The sequence below is a fragment of the Eulemur rufifrons genome, chromosome 21, assembly GCF_041146395.1.
Source record: "Eulemur rufifrons isolate Redbay chromosome 21, OSU_ERuf_1, whole genome shotgun sequence".
NCBI classification, from domain to species: domain Eukaryota; kingdom Metazoa; phylum Chordata; class Mammalia; order Primates; family Lemuridae; genus Eulemur; species Eulemur rufifrons.
Window position 1 is genome coordinate 4,710,982 of NC_091003.1, and position 21,411 is coordinate 4,732,392.

The 21,411-nt window shown below is 40.3% G+C and overlaps 1 protein-coding gene across 3 annotated transcripts; it reads right to left on the bottom strand.

The window, feature by feature from the left end:
• Positions 1–4,591: 4,591 nt before the first annotated feature.
• GTF2H3 (general transcription factor IIH subunit 3) lies at positions 4,592–21,320 on the bottom strand. 3 transcript variants are annotated; one of them, XM_069497087.1, is made up of 13 exons: positions 21,264–21,320; positions 19,493–19,572; positions 15,744–15,850; positions 13,759–13,925; positions 12,039–12,101; positions 11,102–11,131; positions 10,928–10,956; positions 9,134–9,208; positions 7,942–7,995; positions 6,004–6,072; positions 5,664–5,799; positions 5,524–5,560; positions 4,592–5,439 (listed from the first exon to the last, which is right to left on the bottom strand). In XM_069497087.1, the coding sequence occupies exons 1-13, from the start codon at positions 21,274–21,276 to the stop codon at positions 5,370–5,372; spliced, it is 930 nt and encodes a 309-aa protein (XP_069353188.1). In that variant the 5' UTR covers positions 21,277–21,320; the 3' UTR covers positions 4,592–5,369. The 3 variants fall into 3 exon arrangements, with proteins under 3 accessions (XP_069353188.1, XP_069353189.1, XP_069353190.1); XM_069497088.1 differs by lacking the exon at positions 21,264–21,320 and having other exon boundaries at positions 15,744–15,828; positions 19,493–19,552; XM_069497089.1 differs by lacking the exons at positions 7,942–7,995; positions 9,134–9,208.
• Between the last annotated feature and the right edge of the window lie 91 nt (positions 21,321–21,411).

A 21,411-nucleotide genomic window follows, 5' to 3' on the forward strand; every position in this document is an offset into this window, starting at 1 on the left:
GCCTGGAAAAAATTTTGGTTTTCTTATGTCAACCGCCTCAAAGCATTTCAAGCGTTGTAGCCTGGGGATGAGAGTTGAGGCTCTGAGATTTTGCCTTCCCTTCACAAATACTCTCTAGCTGCTAAGTGCCCTCGGGCAAGTTACTTAATCTCTCTAAACTTCAGTTTCCTCATCTATAAAAAAAGGATAGTAATAGCCTTTCCCTTTTAGGATTGTGTGAGGATTAAGTGAGGTAATATATCTAACGAGGGTGGACCAATGCCTGGCGTACAGCAAGCACTCAATTAATGCTCACTCATTTTGTTAGCTATCGTGTGTCCTTTAGCTGAGAGAACCCACGTACGGTGTTCAGCATACAAATTCCATGTGTGGTGTTGGCTGACAGACAAATGCCAAGTAAATGTTTGCCGTTATTACTCTCAATGTTCAGTCATATGTTAACGGATCAGCAAATCTAACATTATGAAAGGATTCTGAAAGCTGAGGCTCTGTAAGGGGCCCTACGCTCTTGCAAAATTGTGGATTGCTCCAGTTGTAACATTAGCATGACACTGTCCCCTGCATCTCGGCTCCCCTCCGGGAAACTGCAAAGTGTTTACCTCTCTAGATATCTGGGAACAAAGCCTAGGAGAATGTTATTAAGAGGAAAGTTGTCAAACACTTCAATATTTCTGTTATTCCCCATCTGTCTTTGGCAGAATGAATCTACAGATAAAGTCAGCATGGCCAAACTGTAAAGCTTGGGGGGTAAATCCTCCAGAAAGGAAACATTTCTGTGAACAAGTAACCACGGCCTATTGTATTCCTCCCTCCACGTCATTTCACCCACACTCACTCCTCACTATAAAGAACACACGAAAAGGCTTCTGTAACTCGTTGAGTTCACCTAGGATTGCTCTAGGTTTGTGAATGATAGCTTGACCCCTCCGAGGCTCTAATGGGAAACTGAAACTAGCCTGGCAGGAGATTGAGTTGAGAGCTGGTAAGTGGTGATCATGAGAGCAGTGGATTGGCTGGGACACCCTGGCCAAGGCCACACAGGAGGGATGCTCCAACCACCTAGCTCCAAAGGGGATCTGACCCCAGGACGCCGGAAACAAGCCCAGGATCAGCAAAGGATGCCAATCATGTTCTCCCTTTCACTCTTGGCTAAATAGCCCTGAAATGCTACTTACCACACCCCCCTGCCCCCCACGTCATCTGTAAAATGGGAATTAAATAGTATATTGTGAGGATTAAATGACGTAATGTATTTAAAATATAGAGAACTGTGTTCCGTGCAAAATAAATGCTTAATAAATGGTAGCCAATATTATCATTATTCATTCAACAAATATTTCTTTGCCATCGTTTAGCCACTAGCAGTGAATAAAATATACAAAAGTTCTAACCCTCACAGGGGAGATAAGACAATAAAGAAATAAATAAAATACGCAGTGTGAGATGATAAGAGTTATCAGAGTAATATTAAGACGGAAAGAGAGCTGGGGAGAAAGATGACACTTTTGGGTTGTCAGGAAGGTCTCACTGAGATGATTGTCATCTCCATTTTACAGATGAAAACACTGAGGCCAGAGAGGATCTGTAATTTGTTCAAAGTGGCAGAGTCAAAGTCTGGCACCAGAGTCTGTGCTCTTAACCCTGCAAGTGGTTCTCAGAATCATTATATTATAGGAGTGGAGTGCAACGTGGCGCCATTCCAACTACCACTCGCAACTGTAGGGGGAGAAAGAGACCGATTCTTGCAGGGAACAGTGAAGGAAACTATAAGGAGAGATATTTTGGTTCAAGATATAAAGTTGTCTGATAACTAGAATTGAAATAGAAGGAGTGTCGTGGTAACATGGTGTCTAGGAGGCACGGGAAGGCTGGTGGCTTTCTGGTAAGGCCCCTGGGCATGGACTGACTACGTGGGCATAGGACCTTCCCACAGTGAAAGCACATAGATGGTCTGTGTCTATTCCCTGGGTGTGGCGACATTCCCTGGAGCATAAGAAAGGGTGGAATAATGAGAATTAGGCTTCTTGCTCAACTCTGGCAGGGAAAGTGCATTGGCAGCCTCAGCCAATGGGGACAAGCCCAATGTGGTCAAGGGGCAGCAAGACCAGTGGGATTAGAGGGAGGTGACAGGTAGGAAGTGACAGGAAAGAGGAGACGCAGCCCTGTGAGATCATGAAGGGTCTTAAGGCCAGGGTGCAGCGTTGCACTTTATTCTAAGCACAATGGGCGGAAGTGGGAAGTTTTAACCAGGGGAAAGAACAGCTGTTTTAAAAGGATCGCTGGCTCCTGGAGGGAAAATACTGGGAGCAAGAATTGAGGAATTAAAAACAGACGTCCACAAAAACCTGTATACACATGTTCTTGCCAGCATTGTGTGTTGTAGACAAAAGGTGGAAACCACCCAACTGTCCATCAACTGAGAACAAACAAAATGTGATGTACCAGTGAGAAAGGAGGATTCAGCCATGAAATGGATGTACAATGCTGCCACATGCAAAACCCTTGAAACATCATGCTAAGTAAAAGATCACACAGCATATGATTCTATTTCTATGGAATGTCCAGAATAGGCAAATCCCAGGCTAGAGTGCACTGGCATCATCATAGCTCACTATAACCTCAAACTCCTGGGCTCAGGTGATCCTCCTGCCTCAGCCTCCCAAGTAGCTGGCACTACAGGTGCATACCACCATGCCCAGATAATTTTTCTATTTTTAGTAGAGACAGGGTCTTGCTCTTGCTCAGGCTGGTCTCAAACTCCTGGCCTCAAGCGATTCTCTTGCCTTGGCCTCCCAGAGTGCTAGGATTCCAGGCGTGAGCCACCGCACCCAGCCTCTTTTTGTACATTTTTAAGCAGTGAGTTCTGTGGTCTGTGAATCTACAAGTACATATGGGAGGAGCGATGCAGCCTCTCATCTGTGCAACACGGGATAACACTAGTGTGACCGTGTCAGGCTCTGAGACTCATAGGAGGGAGTATGTTATAAAGTGCTCAACACAAAGCCTCACACGAGGTAACGATTCCGTAAATGTTGGCTGTTATAATAGTTGCAAGAGTGAATGAACATTGAAAGAAGGAAGGGATAATGATGAAAGCTTTTAAAAGATCCTTTATTTATTAGCACTATGTTGTAGCCTGGGTCCTCCTAGAAGCTGTTGCCAAGGTGGGATTAAAGTGCACTTATTAGGGACACCAGTGAAATGGGGAAGGAGCTGGGAGCGCCCTCAGACCAGGCTGCAGTCTGACTCTGAGTGAGAAGAAAAGGGGGAGGAGGGAAGGACGGAGGAAAGGAAGGAATTTGGGTGGAGCAGCTTAGACTGCGGTGTAATTCTCAGGGAAGTCTGGCCAGGCTGTGGGGGCGGTTCTCAAACTGAAGTTGCTGTCAGGGGGGCCTTGCCGGGGGGCCTTGGCACTCCGGTGCTGTCCCTGCTGGGAGCAGCCCGAGGGAGCCTGGCTTCCCACACAGCCCCGGGCTTCTGGATTTCAGAGTCAGTGGCTGGGCCCTCCGTCAGTTCCACCCCCAGAAGGTGGAGATCTAAGAGGCGCATTCTCACAGCTGCCATACCCTGCCTTACCTTTTAAGGCACTTTACAGTTTATAAAACAATTTTGCATCCTTTATCCCATTTGACCCTCCCATGAGGCCACCAAGACAAGTACGGTCTGGTCTGGGCGTAGATTTCTCCTGTCTCTGATTTGCATCACTCGCTTACCCAGGGGGAAAAATTTCCTAAACTTCCTTTTAATACAGGTGCTACCACCTTATCTAAGAGCTCCTAAGTCACAGTGTTTTAAATCAGTTAAAAATAAAACTGAAACAGAATTAAGTATATAAAATATTTCATATGAAAAAGTAATAACAGAAACCTTATTAGCTTGTTTGAAATTATTCATCTTTTACATATATGATGATTTCCTAGACATAAAATAGTACTTTTCATACTTAATTAGTATATGAAATATTAAGTATTATTTTTAAAAGACAGATTCTCAAACTCAAGAATTAACAAATACTTGCTAAGTGATCACCAAAGTCCTTGTACAATTTGTTAAAACCACAAATATAGAATATAAAATCTACTTGAAATCATCTAACCAAACATCAAATTATTTAAGATTCAGCTTGTATAAGGAGAAAATTAAAATCTATTTACATACAAAGTTTTGTACACAAATAGGTTTTTGTTAATTACTTTTATTTTTAGTATTTTTTTGTAGAGATGGGGTCTCACTATGCTGCCCAGGCTGGTCTCAAACTCCTGGGCTCAAGTGATCCTCCTGCCTCAGCCTCCCTAAGTCCTGTCAGTTACTTTTAAAAACAAGGCAGATAATAAATTAATCTCTCTCTCTCTGTCTCCTATTAGTAAAAATAAAAAATAAAAAATAAAAACAAGGCAAACCAGCTACTATTCCTTAAACCCTTCCTGCTGGAACTTAAAATGACATTTAATAATTTCAAGATTACATAGAAAAATAAATTTTTTATTGTTGAAATTACAAATTTTTTTTAACTTATAAAAGTTTTCAGTATTCACTCGAAAGCTTCTAGAGAACAGTTTCTAATATTAATGTGTTTTTTCCCCCACTAAAAAAAAGGAAGAATTCTATCTGGGAACAACACTTAACACAGAGTTCATTTTCCCCAGTAAATTCCCCTTGGAACCAGACATTAGCTCTCACAAATAAGCTCTTCATCCAACTGTTTGTGAAGAAAAATTTGCTACCACATTAATGCACTTGCTCTTCTTACTCATTTAAAATCAAATTTTGTAGGTATTTGGTGACAAACTATTATTATTTGCATAAAATTGTCCAAATATGTACTGATATCAGACAAAAAAAAATCTGATAATATCTGAAGCTAAATCTCAATTTAGACAATAAGGATTTTATTTATATGACTATTGTTAAAGTTAACTGTTAAGATGTTCTATCGCGATTAATGCCATTACTCCATAAATAGTCACTTTTCACGAAGATGTGTTCAAATTTCTCATGTCATATAATTCACAGTAAAGACCTATATTTTGGCTTCTAAAACTTACAATTAGTCTTGACAGGCTGACTTTGACAAATGATCATCTTATTAAAAAAATAAAAGCCACAAATTAATGCTTTCTTTTCCCTTTCTGGACAAAAACCAGTCATGGAAGATTTTAGGACGCACTGCATAGAATGACTCCCTCAAACAAATCGGTCCCCCAGAAGCATAGGATGAGAAGGGTGTTTTGGGAGTATGTCCTGTGAGAATCTCACTACATTGAAAATTACCCTATACATATCTGTATTTTTTTCAGAGCCTGCCCAACAAAGACTCTGCCGTACAGTTTCTATTAATAGCTCTAAAAGATGGGACACATATATCACTCTCAGGCAGACACTTTCAGTTTCTTTTTCTTGGCCTTGAGTACTGGAGGCAGAGAGATCTTAAAGGCTGTCCTGAAATGACACGACAGAGAAAACGCTTTTTAACGTTCTACATCTCTGAAGCGTGAGCCACCCACACAACTCAAAGATACTTACTCGCACGTAGTGCAGATAGGGCTGAAATTGCAGAATACTGTAAATTAAAAAAAAATAAAAGAGTGATTTAAAAACCACAGAGTTATTTTCTGCCTGCCCCCCGATAAAGAGAAAGAAAAAAACTAGGTACATGAACTTACTTGACAAACACACAGAACAAACATAGCCGATTTCAATGAGATTTCGATGACAGAAGCAAGCGGCCCTGTAGTCAACATGAACTGGGGGTGGGAGGATTAACTGAGATCTCTGATCTTGATCGGGAAGAAACACCCACTGTAAAAAAAACAAAAACCAAAAACAAGGGACTTTTATTTAAAATAAGGGGAAAAAATGACCTGAGGCCTGCCCTCCTCAACTTTGAAACTCCAAGGCCACCCGCTTACTAGGACCACCCACCTGCTCGCTCCCATCCATTCCCCAGCACCCAGGGGCCACGTTTTACTCAAGGCAATAGGGTCGCTGCCGCTGTTTCCTTACCAGCAAATACTGCAGAAGTGAGGGCATCTGAGGCACCTTCAAGTACAGGCCTCCTGTGATGTCACAAGCCTGCAAGACACACAGAGGGCTCGCTGCCAAACTAGCACTTACTTCGTTTTTCCAGAGGGATGGAACTCTCACCGGTAATTATTCAGGTCTGCAAAAGGAGAGGAGGATATGACACTCCAAATTAAAAGGGAACATTTTCCCAGCGTAAATGAGGACCAGAAACTTCCAGTTCTCGAGATGTTCAAAATTTCTTATGTTTCCCTCTTGACCGATCCCGTTCACTTTTTGGAGAGGGCGGTGTAGGAGTGTTTGCCCTTTTTCCCATTTGCTACTGACACAATTTGATGGTTGCCGTATTTATTCATTTCCATTATGCTTTCTGAGTAACATCTTTGAGATACACTATGCCATAAAATTCACCACTCTAAGGTGGACAATCCACTGGGTTTTAGTATATTCAGAGTTGTGCACCCATCACCACTATCTAATTCCAGTACATTTTCATCATTTCACCAAGAAACCCCACACCCATTATCAATCACTCCCCATGCCCTCTCCCCCAGCCCCTGGCAGCCCACTCTGCCTTCTGTCTCTAGGGACTTGCCTATTCTGAGCATTTCATAGGAATGGAATCACACAAAATGGGGCCTTTTGGGACTGGCTTCTTTCCTCTTATTTTCTTTTTTTTTCTCACAAAGTCATCTACTCTGATGGCTTTTTTCATTAAGAATGTTTTTAAAGTTTATCCATGCTATAGTGTATATCAGTACCTCATTTCTTTATAACAAACATTCCATTGTATAGATATGCCACAATTTATTTATCTATTCATCAATGAATGGACATTTGGTTTGTTTCCACTTTTGAGCTATCATGAATACCGGAGCTATAAATATTCAACTCCAAATTTTTGTGTGGACATATGTTTGCATTTCTCTTGAGTTTATATATACTTAGGAGTGGAATTGCTGGGTCACATGGTAACTCTATGTTTAACTTTTTGAGAAAGTTCTAGACTGTTTTCCAAAGTGGCTACAGCATTTTACATTCCCAGCGGCAGTGAAGAAGGGATCCCATTTCTCTATCCGCTCACCAACAGTAGCTACCCCAGTGGTGGGAAGTGGGATCTCACTGTGGTTTCGATTTGCATTTCCCTAGTCGCTAATGATATTGAGCATCTTTTCATGTGCTCATTGGCCATTTGTAGATCTTCTTTGAGAAATGTCTGCTCAAATTCTTTGCACATTTTTAAATGAGTTATTTGTCTTATTGGTGAGTTTTAAGAGTTCTTTATATAATATGAATACAAGTCTCTTTATCAGATATGATTTGCAAATATTTTTTACTTGCTTGATGGTGTCCTTTGAAGCACAACTTTTTTTCTCTTTTAGAGACAGGGTCTCACTCTGTCACCCAGCCTAGAGTGCAGTGGTATGATCACAGCTCACTGCAACCTCCAATTCCTGGGCTCAAGCCATCCTCCTGCCTCAGCCTCACAAGTAGCTGGGACTATAGGTGCACACGACCATGACTGGCTAATTTAAAAAAAATTTTTTGTAGAGATAGGGTCTCACTATATTGCCCAGGCTGGTCTCAAACTCCTGGCCTCAAGCACTCCTCCTGCCTTGGCCTCCCAAAGTGCTAGGATTATAGGCATGAGCCACCACCACACCTGGCTGAAATTCAGTTTTTTAGTTTTGATTAAAAAGCAACATATAACAGTACTGCCCAAAAGAAATATAATGCAAGAAACATATATAATTTATAATTTTGTAGTACTTCCATAAAAAAGGAAAAAAGAAACAGATAAAATTCCTTTTAAATATTTTATTTAATTCAATATATCCAAAGAATTATCATTTAAAATTATAATCAATATAAAAATCATTAATTTTCGTAACTAACACCAAGCATTCTTTTAAAACATACCTGTTGTAGGAGCCCTGAATCAGAGTCTAAAACGCAGGCATCGATCAAAATATTCTGAAAGGGACATTTTGAAAATATTATAGGAATAATAACATTAATGAGTACCCTATACTGAGAACCTACTATGTACCCAGACTCTCTTCTGAAAATAGCTCATTTAATATGCATAATGACTCTGCTTGGCACACATTTCATTTGCATCTGGCAGCTAAAACACCCAGAATGTGGTGGGCTGTGGTCATAGGGCTAGCGGGTGGCAGAGCTGTGGTCACCCCACTCTGCCTGCCCCAAAGTCTGTGCTCTTTTCATTGTATCATGTTGCCATTCTATGAGAATATTATACGTGGCTACAGCAGCACTTTACATTAAAACTTAAATTTTTAGAAGGATTTCTTTCTTTCTTTCTTTTTTTTTTTTGGAGACAGAGTCTCACTCTGTTGCCCGGGCTAGAGTGCCGTGGCATCAGCCTAGCTCAGACTCCTGGACTCAGGCAATCCTACTGCCTCAGCCTCCCGAGTAGCTGGGACTACAGGCATGAGCCACCATGCCCAGCTAATTTTTTCTATATATATATATATATTTTTTTTTTTTTTTTAGTTATCTGGCTAATTTCTTTCTATTTTTTTAAGTAGAGATGGGGTCTCGCTCTTGCTCTGGCTGGTCTCGAACTCCTGATCTCGAGCAATCCTCCTGCTTCAGCCTTCCAGAGTGCTAGGATTACAGGTGTGAGCCACCGTACCCGGCCTCTTTCTTTTTTTAAAGGTATCAAAGAAGAAAGCGTATTTAGTCATAATCCATCTGAACATTTCAGTTATTGCAAAGTAAAAATATTAAATTTTTACACAGCTCACTAAAGTAAAGAGAGAGAAACTGAGGCAAGGTTTATGCAGCAAACTGTCAAACTAGGCATTCTTAGCGTGGGGTCCAAAGGTGAACTAAAAGGGGTCACCTGAATACCATGAAACTATATGAAAACTGCACCGGCAGTCCCCACACTGTTCTGGGGACCCATCAGATTCTCAAGCAAACCAGGACCCAAAGTAGAGAAATAACTAGTATACAATATGGATTCTGAATTCCTAGCTCATTAATTTTTCAGACTCTCTCTCTAAACAGACCATTTAAAAAATAAAATTGATTCCTTCCTTCATTATGAAACAAATATTCTTTAAAAGGCAGGCTCTCAATTCACCTGTTTCTGTGCTGCAAAGATGACATTCATGAAGTTCATATACTGCAACGCACTGTCTTCTGCAGCCTTGATCACCTAAAAATTACAGTCATGTTAATATCTCTCAGGCACATCCCTCTCAAATGTCTCATTCAATACTCCCACTCAAATGTCACAGTATACAGTGAACCATGACCAACGTTATTTTTCCAATTTGTCTTCCCATTTATCATTATTTTTTTTTTTTTTTTTGAGACAGAGTCTCACTTTGTTGCCCAGGCTAGAGTGAGTGCCGTGGCGTCAGCCTAGCTCACAGCAACCTCAAACTCCTGGGCTCAAGCGATCCTCCTGCCTCAGCCTCCCGAGTAGCTGGGACTACGGGCATGCGCCACTATGCCCAGCAAATTTTTCTATATATATATTTTTAGTTGTCCATATAATTTCTTTCTATTTTTAGTAGAGACGGGGTCTCGCTCTTGCTCAGGCTGGTCTCGAACTCCTGACCTTGAGCGATCTACCCGCCTCGGCCTCCCAGAATGCTAGGATTACAGGCGTGAGCCACCGCGCCCGGCCATCATTATTAAATAATACCTAAAGTACAAAGATGACAGCAAAATTTCTCCCCAAATCCTACTGCCCAGAGGATGAACATCCTTCTATTATAGAGTATCTATATGGACAAGTATATACACTCACCCCCAAAATACACACACACACAGAGGTGTAACTGGATGACAGTCTACTTAGTGTTTTGCAACCTGATTTTTCAGTCCACAATATATGGGGGGGGGAATCTTTTTATGCCAATGAATTAGAATATATATTATGCTTCTTGCTGACTTTACAGATTTCCACTATCTCTCTATAGAGGATATTTAAGCAGTTTCCAATTCTCAGTTTTAAACCATGCTGTGATGACACCCTCACATACCCTTTGCACAAATCTCCAATTACCTCCCGAAGATAGTTGGTGATTGCTAAATTGTATGCACATTTAATTTTGATACAGATTACCAAACTGCCCTCCAAAAAATTTTACCAACTTATCCTCCCATCAGTGATATGGGAGGACCATTTTCTATAACCAATTTCTAACATCATCGTCAACCCCGGGAACTACTAGATTTTTCATTTGTGCTAAGCAATAAACAAACAATGAAAATCTCATTATTTGACATTTTTCTGATTCCTAGTAAGGCTAAACACATTTTTTCTTTTCTTTTCTTTTCTTTTTTTTTGAGACAGGGTCTCCCTCTGTTGCCCAGGCTGGAGTGCAGTGGCACAATCATAGCTCATTGAAGCCTCAAATTCCTGGGCTCAAGCGCTCCTCCCACTCTGGCCTCCCAAAGTGCTAGAATTACAGGCATGAGCCACCGCACCCAGCCCGTAATGTGTTTTAATGACTAACAGAGCAAGTTCCCACTTATTATTCCCTTTTAGAAAGTTCCTGGCTATTCCCTTTGATTTATTCTTCCAGATAAACTGTTGACTTTTCTTTCTTAAATCTTTCCACCCTGCCAGGAAAAAAAAAAAAAAAAAATCCTTATTGATATTCTAACTGAGATTGCATTGAATTTACAGTGTGACTTTGGAAAAACTGACATCCAAGAACAAAATATGGCCCTCCATTTATTCAGTTCTTTTATTTCTCTCAGAATTTTAGTTTTTCTTCCTAATCATTTTTACACATTGCTTATTAAATTAATTCTGAATACTTACCATTTTTTGCGTCTATTATAAATGAGTCTTACTTCCCATTGTTTTCCAATTGTCTATAATTAAATATAAACATAGTATTGATTTTTTAAATCTTACCAATATCCGTGATTTCATTTCCTGATTATCTATAAAAAGATAAAAACAGATTACAATATGACTGAACCTTACCAAACATATATGGTTTCCTAACCAACTTGTAAGCAGTCCACTACACACATAGTAGCAAAATAGGCAGGACTACAGTTCTCATAGAAAAACATAGGCTCCTACCTTTGACGTCTTTGTTCATTCTGTGAATGTCTTAATTTCTCAGCATTAAGGAATACAAAAATACTATTTTATTTCATAAATATTTATAACGAACATAAAAATCACCTCAAATTTTAGTTAGATAAGCCCAGCATCCACCTAGCTAAAAAAGGAAACGCTCCACGTACCGTGACACTGGCACCAGAGGGACCGGGGGTTTCAGTCACTAACTCTGCACTCAGCCGGGCTTTGTAACCTGATCGAAATATGATCTTCGTCTCAGAAGATTAAAATTACCACTATCAGACTGTCCTATTATTGTCTACCATGTCCCAGATTTGAATACTAGGACCACAAGTAAATCAATAAGCCAATCAACTGCGGTAAGAAATTTGAAAACCATACAAAGATGATCAGACGACCCAAATCAGAGTCTGGAACAAAGGAATCACTCCATATTGTCCAAAAGAATTTTCTGATTACATAAGACTGAGAGAACATAACACAACAGAGAAAATTGAAAATGCTTAGAAAGGTGTTACTGCCCTACGCTACGTACAAAATAACCTGTTTGCTTGTAGAGAAGCAGCCACTCATTTATTAAGCTTCAGGACCAGTAAACAGCTTTTAAAATCAAACACTGCTCCCAACTCCCATCTCTTATTTTGATAGATCCCCAATTTGTCAAAATGAGAAGAAGGAAGCATCCCCAGGAGGCGCGGGGTGCAGGCAAAAGGACATACTGCAGACTCTGGAGTTTTCTCATTCTTCCCACCTCAGGTTTTTACAGCTGTCTTAAAAACATTTCAAAGCCAAGATAAACTATTTTTTTATTATCTACCACTTTATTATAGTCATGCCTCCTATTAATGGACACTCAAGATTCTAAGAAATGTCACAAGTTAAGATATGTCTACTACAGAAGACACCTTCTGTATCATTCAGACACCAAGGATACAGCAAAGGGCTTTGGCCAGGGATCCTGCCAGCAGAGTTTCTGTATGTTGACCCTTTATGTCACCTACAAATAACAAAAAAAACATTAAAAAGGGAATTTTTAAGTACTGTCTTGAACTAAAATCACTTAGTACTTTCTTGAACTAAGTATGCTTTCGAACCAAAGCATTCTTAGATTCTTAGAGGAAGCATCGCAATCATCGGGAGCAGGGGCTCCAAACCTGGGCTATTGTGCCCTGCAGGGGACATTTGGCAACGTCTGAAAGCACATTTGCTTGTTGCGACTGGGGTTACGGCATCTAGTGGGTCGAGGCCAGGGACGCTGCTAAGTATTCTACAATGCATAGGACAGTCCCTACAGCAGAGTCGTCTAGCCCCAAATGTCAACAGTGCTGAGGTTGATTTAGATAGCAAGGGGTCAGATTTTGGAGATACTTCTGACGCTAAACTACTGAGATTTCATATCAAATTAGATGTTAGATGTGAGAGGAAAATAGTCAAAAGCTTTAAATTTCGAAAACTCGGTGGATGAGGGTGAGAGAAGCAGGGAATGGAAATTGTGGCATAACTGAAGGCAAAGATAATGAAGCTGGTCTGGGCCATGTTAAGGAAACAATGGGGCACTTAAATGGAGAGGTTTGAGCTTAAAAAAAATCCTGGGTTAGAGACAAAAATTGGGAAGTATTTATATATAAATGAGTGTTAAAGACAAAAGGAGATGAAAACATAGAGAGAAAAGAAGAAAATAAAAATAAATATTTTAAGGGACAAGATAAAGGAAAAGTTAGAAATGGAGACTAAGAAATGGTTCAAAAAAGAAGAAAAACAGGTCAACAGGATATTCTTAGAAGCCAAAAAATATCTTTCAGGAAGTAAAGGCTGGCTCACACTTGTAATCCCAACACTTTGGGAGGCCTAGGAGGGAGGATTCCTTGAGGCCAGGAATTAGAGACCAGCCTGAGCAACATAGCAAGACCCTGTCCCTATAAAAAATAGAAAAATTAGCCAGGCATAGAAGCACATGCCTTGAGTCCCAGTTACTCAAGAGGCTAAGGCAGGAAGATTGCTTTAGCCCAGGAGTTTGAGGTTTCAGTGAGCTATGCTGATAACACTGTACTCTAGCCCAGGCAACAAAGCAAGACCTGTCACACACACACACACACACACACATACACACAAAAGAAGTAGCCAGGCACAGTGGCTTGCACCTATAGTTCCAGCTACTCAGGAAGTTGAGGCAGGAGGATCATTTGAGCCTAGGAGTTCGAGACCAGCCTGGACAACATAGTGAGATCCTATCTCTAAGAAAAAAGTAAAAAAAAAATTAGCTGGCTGTGGTGGTGAGCACCAGTGGTCCCCAACTACTTGGGAGGCTGAGGCAGGATGATCCTTTGAGCCCAGGAGTTTGAAGATGCTGTGAGCTATGTTGTCAGGCCATTGTACTCCGGTGTGGGCGACAAAGCAAAAGACCCTGTCTCAAAAACAAAAACCAAAAACACCAAAAAAGAGGAGTAAAGGCTGGTCAACTGTGTCAAATGCTGTAGAGGTGAGGCAAATTATACAGACTTTGATGAAAATGATTCTTAAAAAGCAAAGAGAAAGAGTGCAAGTAGATAGTATAAAGAGATGCGAATCTTTTTACTTTATGAACTTTATGCGTCAAAGACCTCCAAAATCAACTTCATTTGCAAAATAACAGTAATTTTTTAAAAAGCTGTTACCCTTGGTCATTAGATCTTTAATCTCTTCAACAATAACTTCATTTGCTGCTGTTAACAGCTCATATTTTCCATCTTTACTCCCTGAGGGATTAAATTCAGGAGGAGGGTTGCCAAGGTCTCCAAAGAAGTCTCCAAGTCTGCCATTCTTTCCAGGATATAAAAATCGACTGAAACAGCAGAGGAAAAAAAATCTAGTTACACCAGGATGTACTGCCTGTGCTCTTACTCAGGATCAGAATGAAATTTAAGCAAAGAAAACAAAATCACGCCACTTTTGGACTCATAAGATTCTACAATAAATTTCATTTTTAAAAAATGTATAAAATAGGCAAATTGGCAAACATTCGCCTACCACCACACATTTTAATGGTTCCAGTGCTTAATGGTTCCAGTGTTTTCTGAACAATGAGTGGAGTAAAGAGGGTACTGGGTTATAGTCTTCTGAAATGCTTCAGGGTGGTCCCCATACTTTCCTTTCTCAGACAACAATCAGAAGAGATTCCTACCAAATTCTAATTTACTACTAGTTTATTACCTGAGGTACATATTATCTATTCTAGTAATAAAAATCTGGTCCAAGGGTCCCTGAAAAGATTCTCTTGTGCTTCATGACTCTTAAGGTAATCACACAGAGGACACTTTTGATTTAAGGAAAAAGAAAGAAGAAAGAAAATTCTGGCTGTTATAGCTTTTACTGGTGTCTTAACCAAACTAGCATCATCTTTTTCACCCAATTCTGAGAAAAATGTAGAGTGCGGATGGGAGTAGGTGCGTATGCTTGGTGGCCCGTGGCTCTTGCACTCACCAGAGGAAGTAGCCCTAAGAACCAAGAAAATTTGAGAAGCAGCCACTAATCTCAGATAAAATATGTTGGTAAGCAAGAGTCACTTCTATTGTGATGTGACAGTTAAGAGATGGAAGAACTGTATTGTACATGACGATTCAATTCTACATTTGGTGCATAACGTGACAAGTAAATATGGTCAAAATTATTCATGAAAACTCTCGCCGTATATGTGGCCGTATTTACACAGCAGCTGCAGGCTAATGGCACCATCTTGCAGTGAGTCTAACACAGCCAGTTTCTACCCCAATATTAGAAAAGATCACTGTTTCTTCAGTCAAGCACCAGATGGAATAGTTGGCTTGGGTTTTAAAGCCAATGTTCTAAGAAAAATCCTTATTTCTAAACACCAGAATGACCCTTAGAGCAGTGAAATAGTCAGGCCCTGAAAGGTAAGCAGAGCCCAGACTGGCTGAAGGGAAAACAGAATCACACCTCCCATCTTACCTGCCCTCTGGGGGAGACACATATTGAAAAGACAGGCATGAGGAAGTACCTGCCCGATTTGATAGTTCTTTTTCCTGTTTTGCCCAGACAATATAGTTCAATCTGTGTAAATGACTCGTGCCACTGTGCAACTCTACTATCTATCAACTAACAAAGTTTTCAGTATTCGTAGAATCACAACGTACATGTACTGGTTCTTTTTTTTTTTTTTTTTTTTTTTTTTTGAGACAGAGTCTCACTCTGTTGCCCAGGCTAGAGTGAGTGCCGTGGCGTCAGCCTAGCTCACAGCAACCTCAAACTCCTGAGCTCAAGCGATCCTCCTGTCTCAGCCTCCCGAGTAGCTGGGACTACAGGCATGCGCCACCATGCCCGGCTAATTTTTTCTATATATATTTTTAGCTGTCCATATAATTTCTTTCTATTTTTAGTAGAGGTGGGGTCTCACTCTTGCTCAGGCTGGTCTCGAACTCCTGAGCTCAAACGATCCGCCCACCTCGGCCTCCCAGAGTGCTAGGATTACAGGCGTGAGCCACCGCGCCCGGCCTGTACTGGTTCTTGATGCTGTACCTGTTGTTCACCGGTATAGAAAAAATTTTCCTTTTACAACATGGACAGGGAACAATACATGCCAGCTGGCACAGAAAACTCATGAAGGTTCAGCACTGAACAGAAAAAATAATCATAATGGTCATACCTTTCTTGAATGTGACTTGCTATCACAGCAAGTTTGTTGGAACGATTCATGAACAAATGGGAATTTCCCAGCACCATCACGGCATCTATGCATTTGGATAAAGTAAACTGTTGACAAAATAAAAGACATCGGAAAAACAAATTAGCTATCCAAGTAACTGTCAGGTCTTAAAATTAAGACTTCATTTAAATTTTAGATAAATATTCACTGCTAAAAATTTATTCAGGAGCATAAACAAAAACACTCGAAAACTACAGTTTTCTAATTTTACTTTTATGACATCATTCCTTCATCAGTACAATATTCCACAAATATTTTTTGCATAACATTTAGAGAATAACAAACATGTCACATCTTCTGTGATAAAATCACAAGCAAACTATGCTACCTGTGGAATGGATACTTAATGCAAACTGAATAAACTGGAGATTTTTAAGAGTTTTCGATTCATTTATTCACTAAGTATGCAGATTGCCTGCTATATGCCAGGCAAAGACCCCATCTCTCATGGAGCTCACATTCTCACAGGTACTAACAGTATTAACAATACTAAGAAACATAAGCAGATATTTTTATAATCCTGGAATAAGACCTGTTTCTCTTCAAGAAATAAATATTTCAGGTAGAAAACAAAACATTGGTAAATTTCAGCCTACTGGAAAAAAACTGAAATCTATTAAAATTTCCATATGAGAAAACATGACACTATAAACCAAAGTGAAAGGCAAGTTGAAAACTGGAGAAAAATACTTGCAACATATGACAAGCAATGGGTTAACCCTTTAATATAGAGTATCCACAAATCAGTAATTAAAAGAAAAAAAACACCAAAGAAAAAAAATGGGCAATGCCCCAAGGGAGAAGTAAAAATGGCCATCAAATACACTAAAAGCAAATTGAGAGTGTATTGTGTTTTGCACATTATATTGACAAAAGGTAAGACAAGGAGAGAGACCATCTTGGTACAAGAAAAGAGGAATTCTCACACACCACTGATGAGAGCGCAAACTAAGCCTTTCTAGAGAGTAACAGGCCAACATCAGCAATGTGCTGCTCAACGTTTAACCACTGGCTCCCTAAACAACTAGGTATACATACACACAAGTACATATGTTTAGTTCAAATATTACTGATACAAAGGTTTGTAAAACATACTTTACAAATAATAATGAAATACACAATACTCTTTATGGTAAATTCCATGTAGCCAGTTGATTCTCATAGAATGCCTATGTTGACTTTTTCTGAATTCATGTATTCATAGTAAATTCATGGTTTCAACTGCAGCAGTATAGTTCTGACACGAATACTGTGTGATGTTTGTTGTATGTCATGGAGTAAGAGGAAAGTGAAACAATTACACTTGGTATAAACCAGGGGGCTTATACCAGGCCACATGTGGCCTTCTAGGTCCTTAAGTGCAGCCTTTTGACTGAATCCAAATTTTACAGAACAAATCTTTTTATTTTCATTAATACATTTTTGTTCATCTTTTACAGTTTTATTTAGTTTTTAAAATGAATGTATTTAAAATACCAAAGGATAAAATAAGTTACCACAGAATAATCCTCCTAGATTGACTGGCACAATTAGAACATCAGTAAGCCACAAGGGCTAAACTGACGGCTGCTATGCTCTTAGTTCTAACTTCCCCAGCCTGACTGGTGCGACCACCACACGAGGCTGGCTGGCGAGTTTATGGGGGTCGGGTACGCCAGTCTGTTATCAGCTTTTGACAACAGTGCACTGTGTTTCTGTTTGAAGGGGAATTTGTGAATAGTTGCACAACTCCACAGTATATTTTAATTCTGTCTGCTTAACAGACCATCATGTCAAAGAAGACCAAGAGAACGCTGAAGAAAACAGATTTTTTTAATGAGGATTGGGAATTGCAATATTATCTTGTTTCTGCTAAAGATAAAATGATTTGCTTGCTTTGTGATGCTGTAGTATCAACATTCAAGAAATTCAATGCTCATCAGCACTATAACACTCATAAGGACCACAAATATTTTAAATTAGAGGCAAAGGCATAAAAGATTGTATTGTAAAAATTAAAATATGAAAAGCAAAAGCAAAGACAATTCTTTCAAGCAGCAATAAGACCTGGAAACACTGCCACTGAAGCAATTTATAAAGTAGTTTATATACTCAGGAGAAAAGGGAAACCATTCAGTGATGTAGAAATTGTGAAAGAATAGTTATAAACCATGTATCTGACAAAGGACTTGCATCTAGAATATACAAAGAAATCTCAAAGCTCAACAGTTAAAAAAGCAAACAAACGATACAATTAGAAAATGAACAAATGATATAAAAAGCCATTTCACCACAAAGGCCACACAGCTGGCAAATGAGCACATGGGAAGATGTCCAACATCAGCTGGCATTACAGAAAGGCAAACTAAGACCACAATGAGATACCATTACACATCTAATAAAACAGCGGGCAAAAAAAAAAAAAAAATGACAACACCAAATGCTGGTGAGATGCAGAGAAACTGGATTTCTCACACATTGCTGTTGGGAATGTAAAATGGTACAGCCACTCTGGAAAACAGTATGGCAGTTTCTTACAAAAAAAAAACCCCAAACATATAATTACCATATGACCTAGGAATTGCACTCTTGGGCATTTATCCCAGGGAAATGAAAATTTGTGTCCACACAAAACCCTGTGTACAAATTTTCAGAGCAGCTTTTTGTGTAGTAGTTCCAAACTGGAAACAACCCAAATGTCCTTCAATAGGAGAATGATTAAACAAAATTTGGTACATCAGACCATGGAATATTACTCAGCATAAAAAGAAAATAATGTGAATTTAACCTGGAATTAGACACACAAAAAAGAAAAAAAAAGGAGAAAAAAAGGAAATCGTTATTGATAATGACTTGGATGGATCTCAAGGGCATTATGTTGAATGAACAAAAGCCAATTGCAAAGGATACCTACCGTATGATCTATTTATAAAACAAAATTATAGAGATGGAGAACAGGTTGGCATATTACCATTTACCAGAGGTTAGGGATAGAGACTAGAAAGGTGAGCTCCAAGTGAGCTCCTTTGTAGTAAAGGAACAGTTCAACATCTTGACTGCAGTGGTGGCTACACAAACCTGTGCATATGAGAAAAATTGTATAGAACTACACACCCCCCCACACATGCACACACAAATTAGAGCATGTAAAACTTGCAATTTGAGTAAGGTCTGTAGATTGCACTGATGGGTTCAATATTGTACTATAGCTATATAAGATGTTACCACTGGGGGAAGCTGAGTGAAGGGTACATGGGATATTATTGTACCATTTTTTACAGTTTCCTGTGAGTCTATAATCATTACATAATAAAGTATTTCAAAATAGAAAGTATTCTTTTAAAGACTATATGTCGTATGGGATTAATACATGAAATGTTCAGAAAAGGCTATATAAAGACAGAAGGCACATCAGTGGTTGCCAGGAGCTTGTGGGTAGAAGCAGGAATTGCCTGCAAATAGGCATGAAGAATGAGGGAACTTTACTCAGTAAAAGAAATGTTCTAAAATGGAATTGCAGTATTGGTTATACAACGTCACAAATTTACTAAAGAAAAAAAAAAAATCACTGACTACAGTTCAGTGTACAGTATAATGGGTGGATTTAGTGGTATGCAAATTACACCTTAATAAAGACATTTTTTTAAAAAAAGCAATATAAATACTCAGTTAAACCAGAACTATCCAAAGGCCTCCTCAAGCAGTTTTACCTGAGATTCCTTCAATGCTTGTTTTCCCCACCAAATTGGGTTGGTATCAACTATGATAACTAGAAGATTCAATTCATCTTCTGAAAATTAACAAGAAACAAAATTAAAAACATTAGCCTCATGAAAATGAATCAAAGCTAACATTCCCAATTCACAGATTAAATCCAGAGCAAGTACCACTACGTGCCTTTAAATGTTTATCATCCTACAATCGAGACTGACAGAGGACCCAGTTCTTTCAGAGATTGAAGTGGGCCCTTAGCAAGCTCTTGCCTGCTTCCTGTAGAGAACGTAAACTCCGTGAGGGCAGGGATTTTTGTCTGTTTTGTTCACGGCTTATCCTCAGCTCCTAGCATAGTGCCTAGCACATAGCAGATGCTCAATGAGTGGCTACTGAATGCACCCGGAGATATTTGCATTTTGCCTGGTCAAGGACAGAAGGCACTGATTAGCCACTAACAGGAACCCCAGTGGTCGAATTTCAGGCATGAAGAATTAAAGGGAGACATCGGAGTCAATGTGGCCTGTTCCATCCAATCACCTAGCAGCAAGGCCAACCGTGGTTAGGAGCTAATTGTTAAAAGATAAAATCCAGAATGTAAAGCAATTCCTATGTAAATCATTTATTGTGAAAAGGAATTAGGCTACTCTCAAAAGTGACAAACACAACTAACCAGGCTACCTTAACACATTAATCATCCTTTTGAACTTTTTTTTTGACAAAGGGGTCTCGCTATGTTGCTTAGGCTGGTCTTGAAGCGATCCTCTTGCCTCAGCCTCCCAAGTAGCTGGGACTACAAGCGTGCACCACCATGCCCGGCTAATTTTTTCTATTTTTAGTAGAGACTGGGGTCTTGCTCTTGCTCAGGCTGGTCTTCAACGCCTGAGCTCAAGCAATCCTCCCACCTCTGCCTCCGAGAGTGCTGGGGGGTTACAGGCGTGAGCCACCACGCCCGGCTCTGAAAGGATCTCCATTTCTATTCTTGCTCCCTACAATCCATTTTCCACACTGCAGTACAAGTCACCTTTTAAAATTGTAAATCAGATCATAACACTTCCTTGCTGAAAACTCTACAACAGCTTTGTATTACACTAAAAAATAAAGCTCAGCCACTTTATCATGGCCCACAAGGCCCTATATGACTCGTAACTAGCTAGTTTTCTGATCTCATCCCTCTGGCCTTTCCTTCAAGACTCATCAGGCTCTGTAACTGGTAGTTTAATGTATGAATGAAAGTCTCCCACCTTCCTCTACCCCCAGGCTCTCCATTTCTTTCTTCTCAGTGTGACCGGGTGGCTCGACCAGCCACAGCGCCTTTGCATTTAAAAGGCACTTTCCGGGGACTTCGAATAGTCATTCAAGTCTTAGTTTCAATATCCCGCTCTCCCTTGGACTCCTATGTACAGTAGCTTTCCTCCTCGACCCTAGGCATAATCTACCACACCATCCTATTACGTTGTCTTCACAGCTCTTGTCACCCTTTGGAATTATTTTTATACACTTGCCGATTGTCTGCCTTGCCCACTGGGCCGGAACCTCCACGAGGGCCCCTGTCTCTCATCATCTCTGCTCCAGCGCAGAAAATAACCCCCGGCACACGGGAGGCGATCCAAAAATATTCACTGAATGAATGGCTGGATACATTGGCTACTCCTCTAAAGACCAAACGAGTTCCACCCAGCCCAAAAGATACGCTCCATTTGGCAGGTCCTGGCCAAGCCGAGTCCGCCCAGCCCTGGGGTCCGGGGTCCCGCCCTGCGCGGCCCTCACCGTCTGAGACCATGGCGGCCCAGCACCTCAGTTTAGAGCAGGCAGCGGTCCGCCAGCGTCCGGGAATCCTTCGCACCCCGACTTCCGGCGCCGGCAAGCGACGCGCAGGGTGGTTTGGCCCGGGCCGCGCGCCGTACCCACGGCCCCG

What these genes read in the sequence shown, in the direction of transcription:
- GTF2H3 (XM_069497087.1), bottom strand. An exon ending in GCAAGTCACATTCAAGAAAG is followed by an intron (nt 13,926 to 15,743) that starts GTATGACCATTA and finishes CTGCTGTTTCAG; the next exon opens with TCGATTTTTATATCCTGGAA. An exon ending in CACTTCTGCAGTATTTGCTG is followed by an intron (nt 5,800 to 6,003) that starts GTAAGGAAACAG and finishes TTTTTTTTACAG; the next exon opens with TGGGTGTTTCTTCCCGATCA.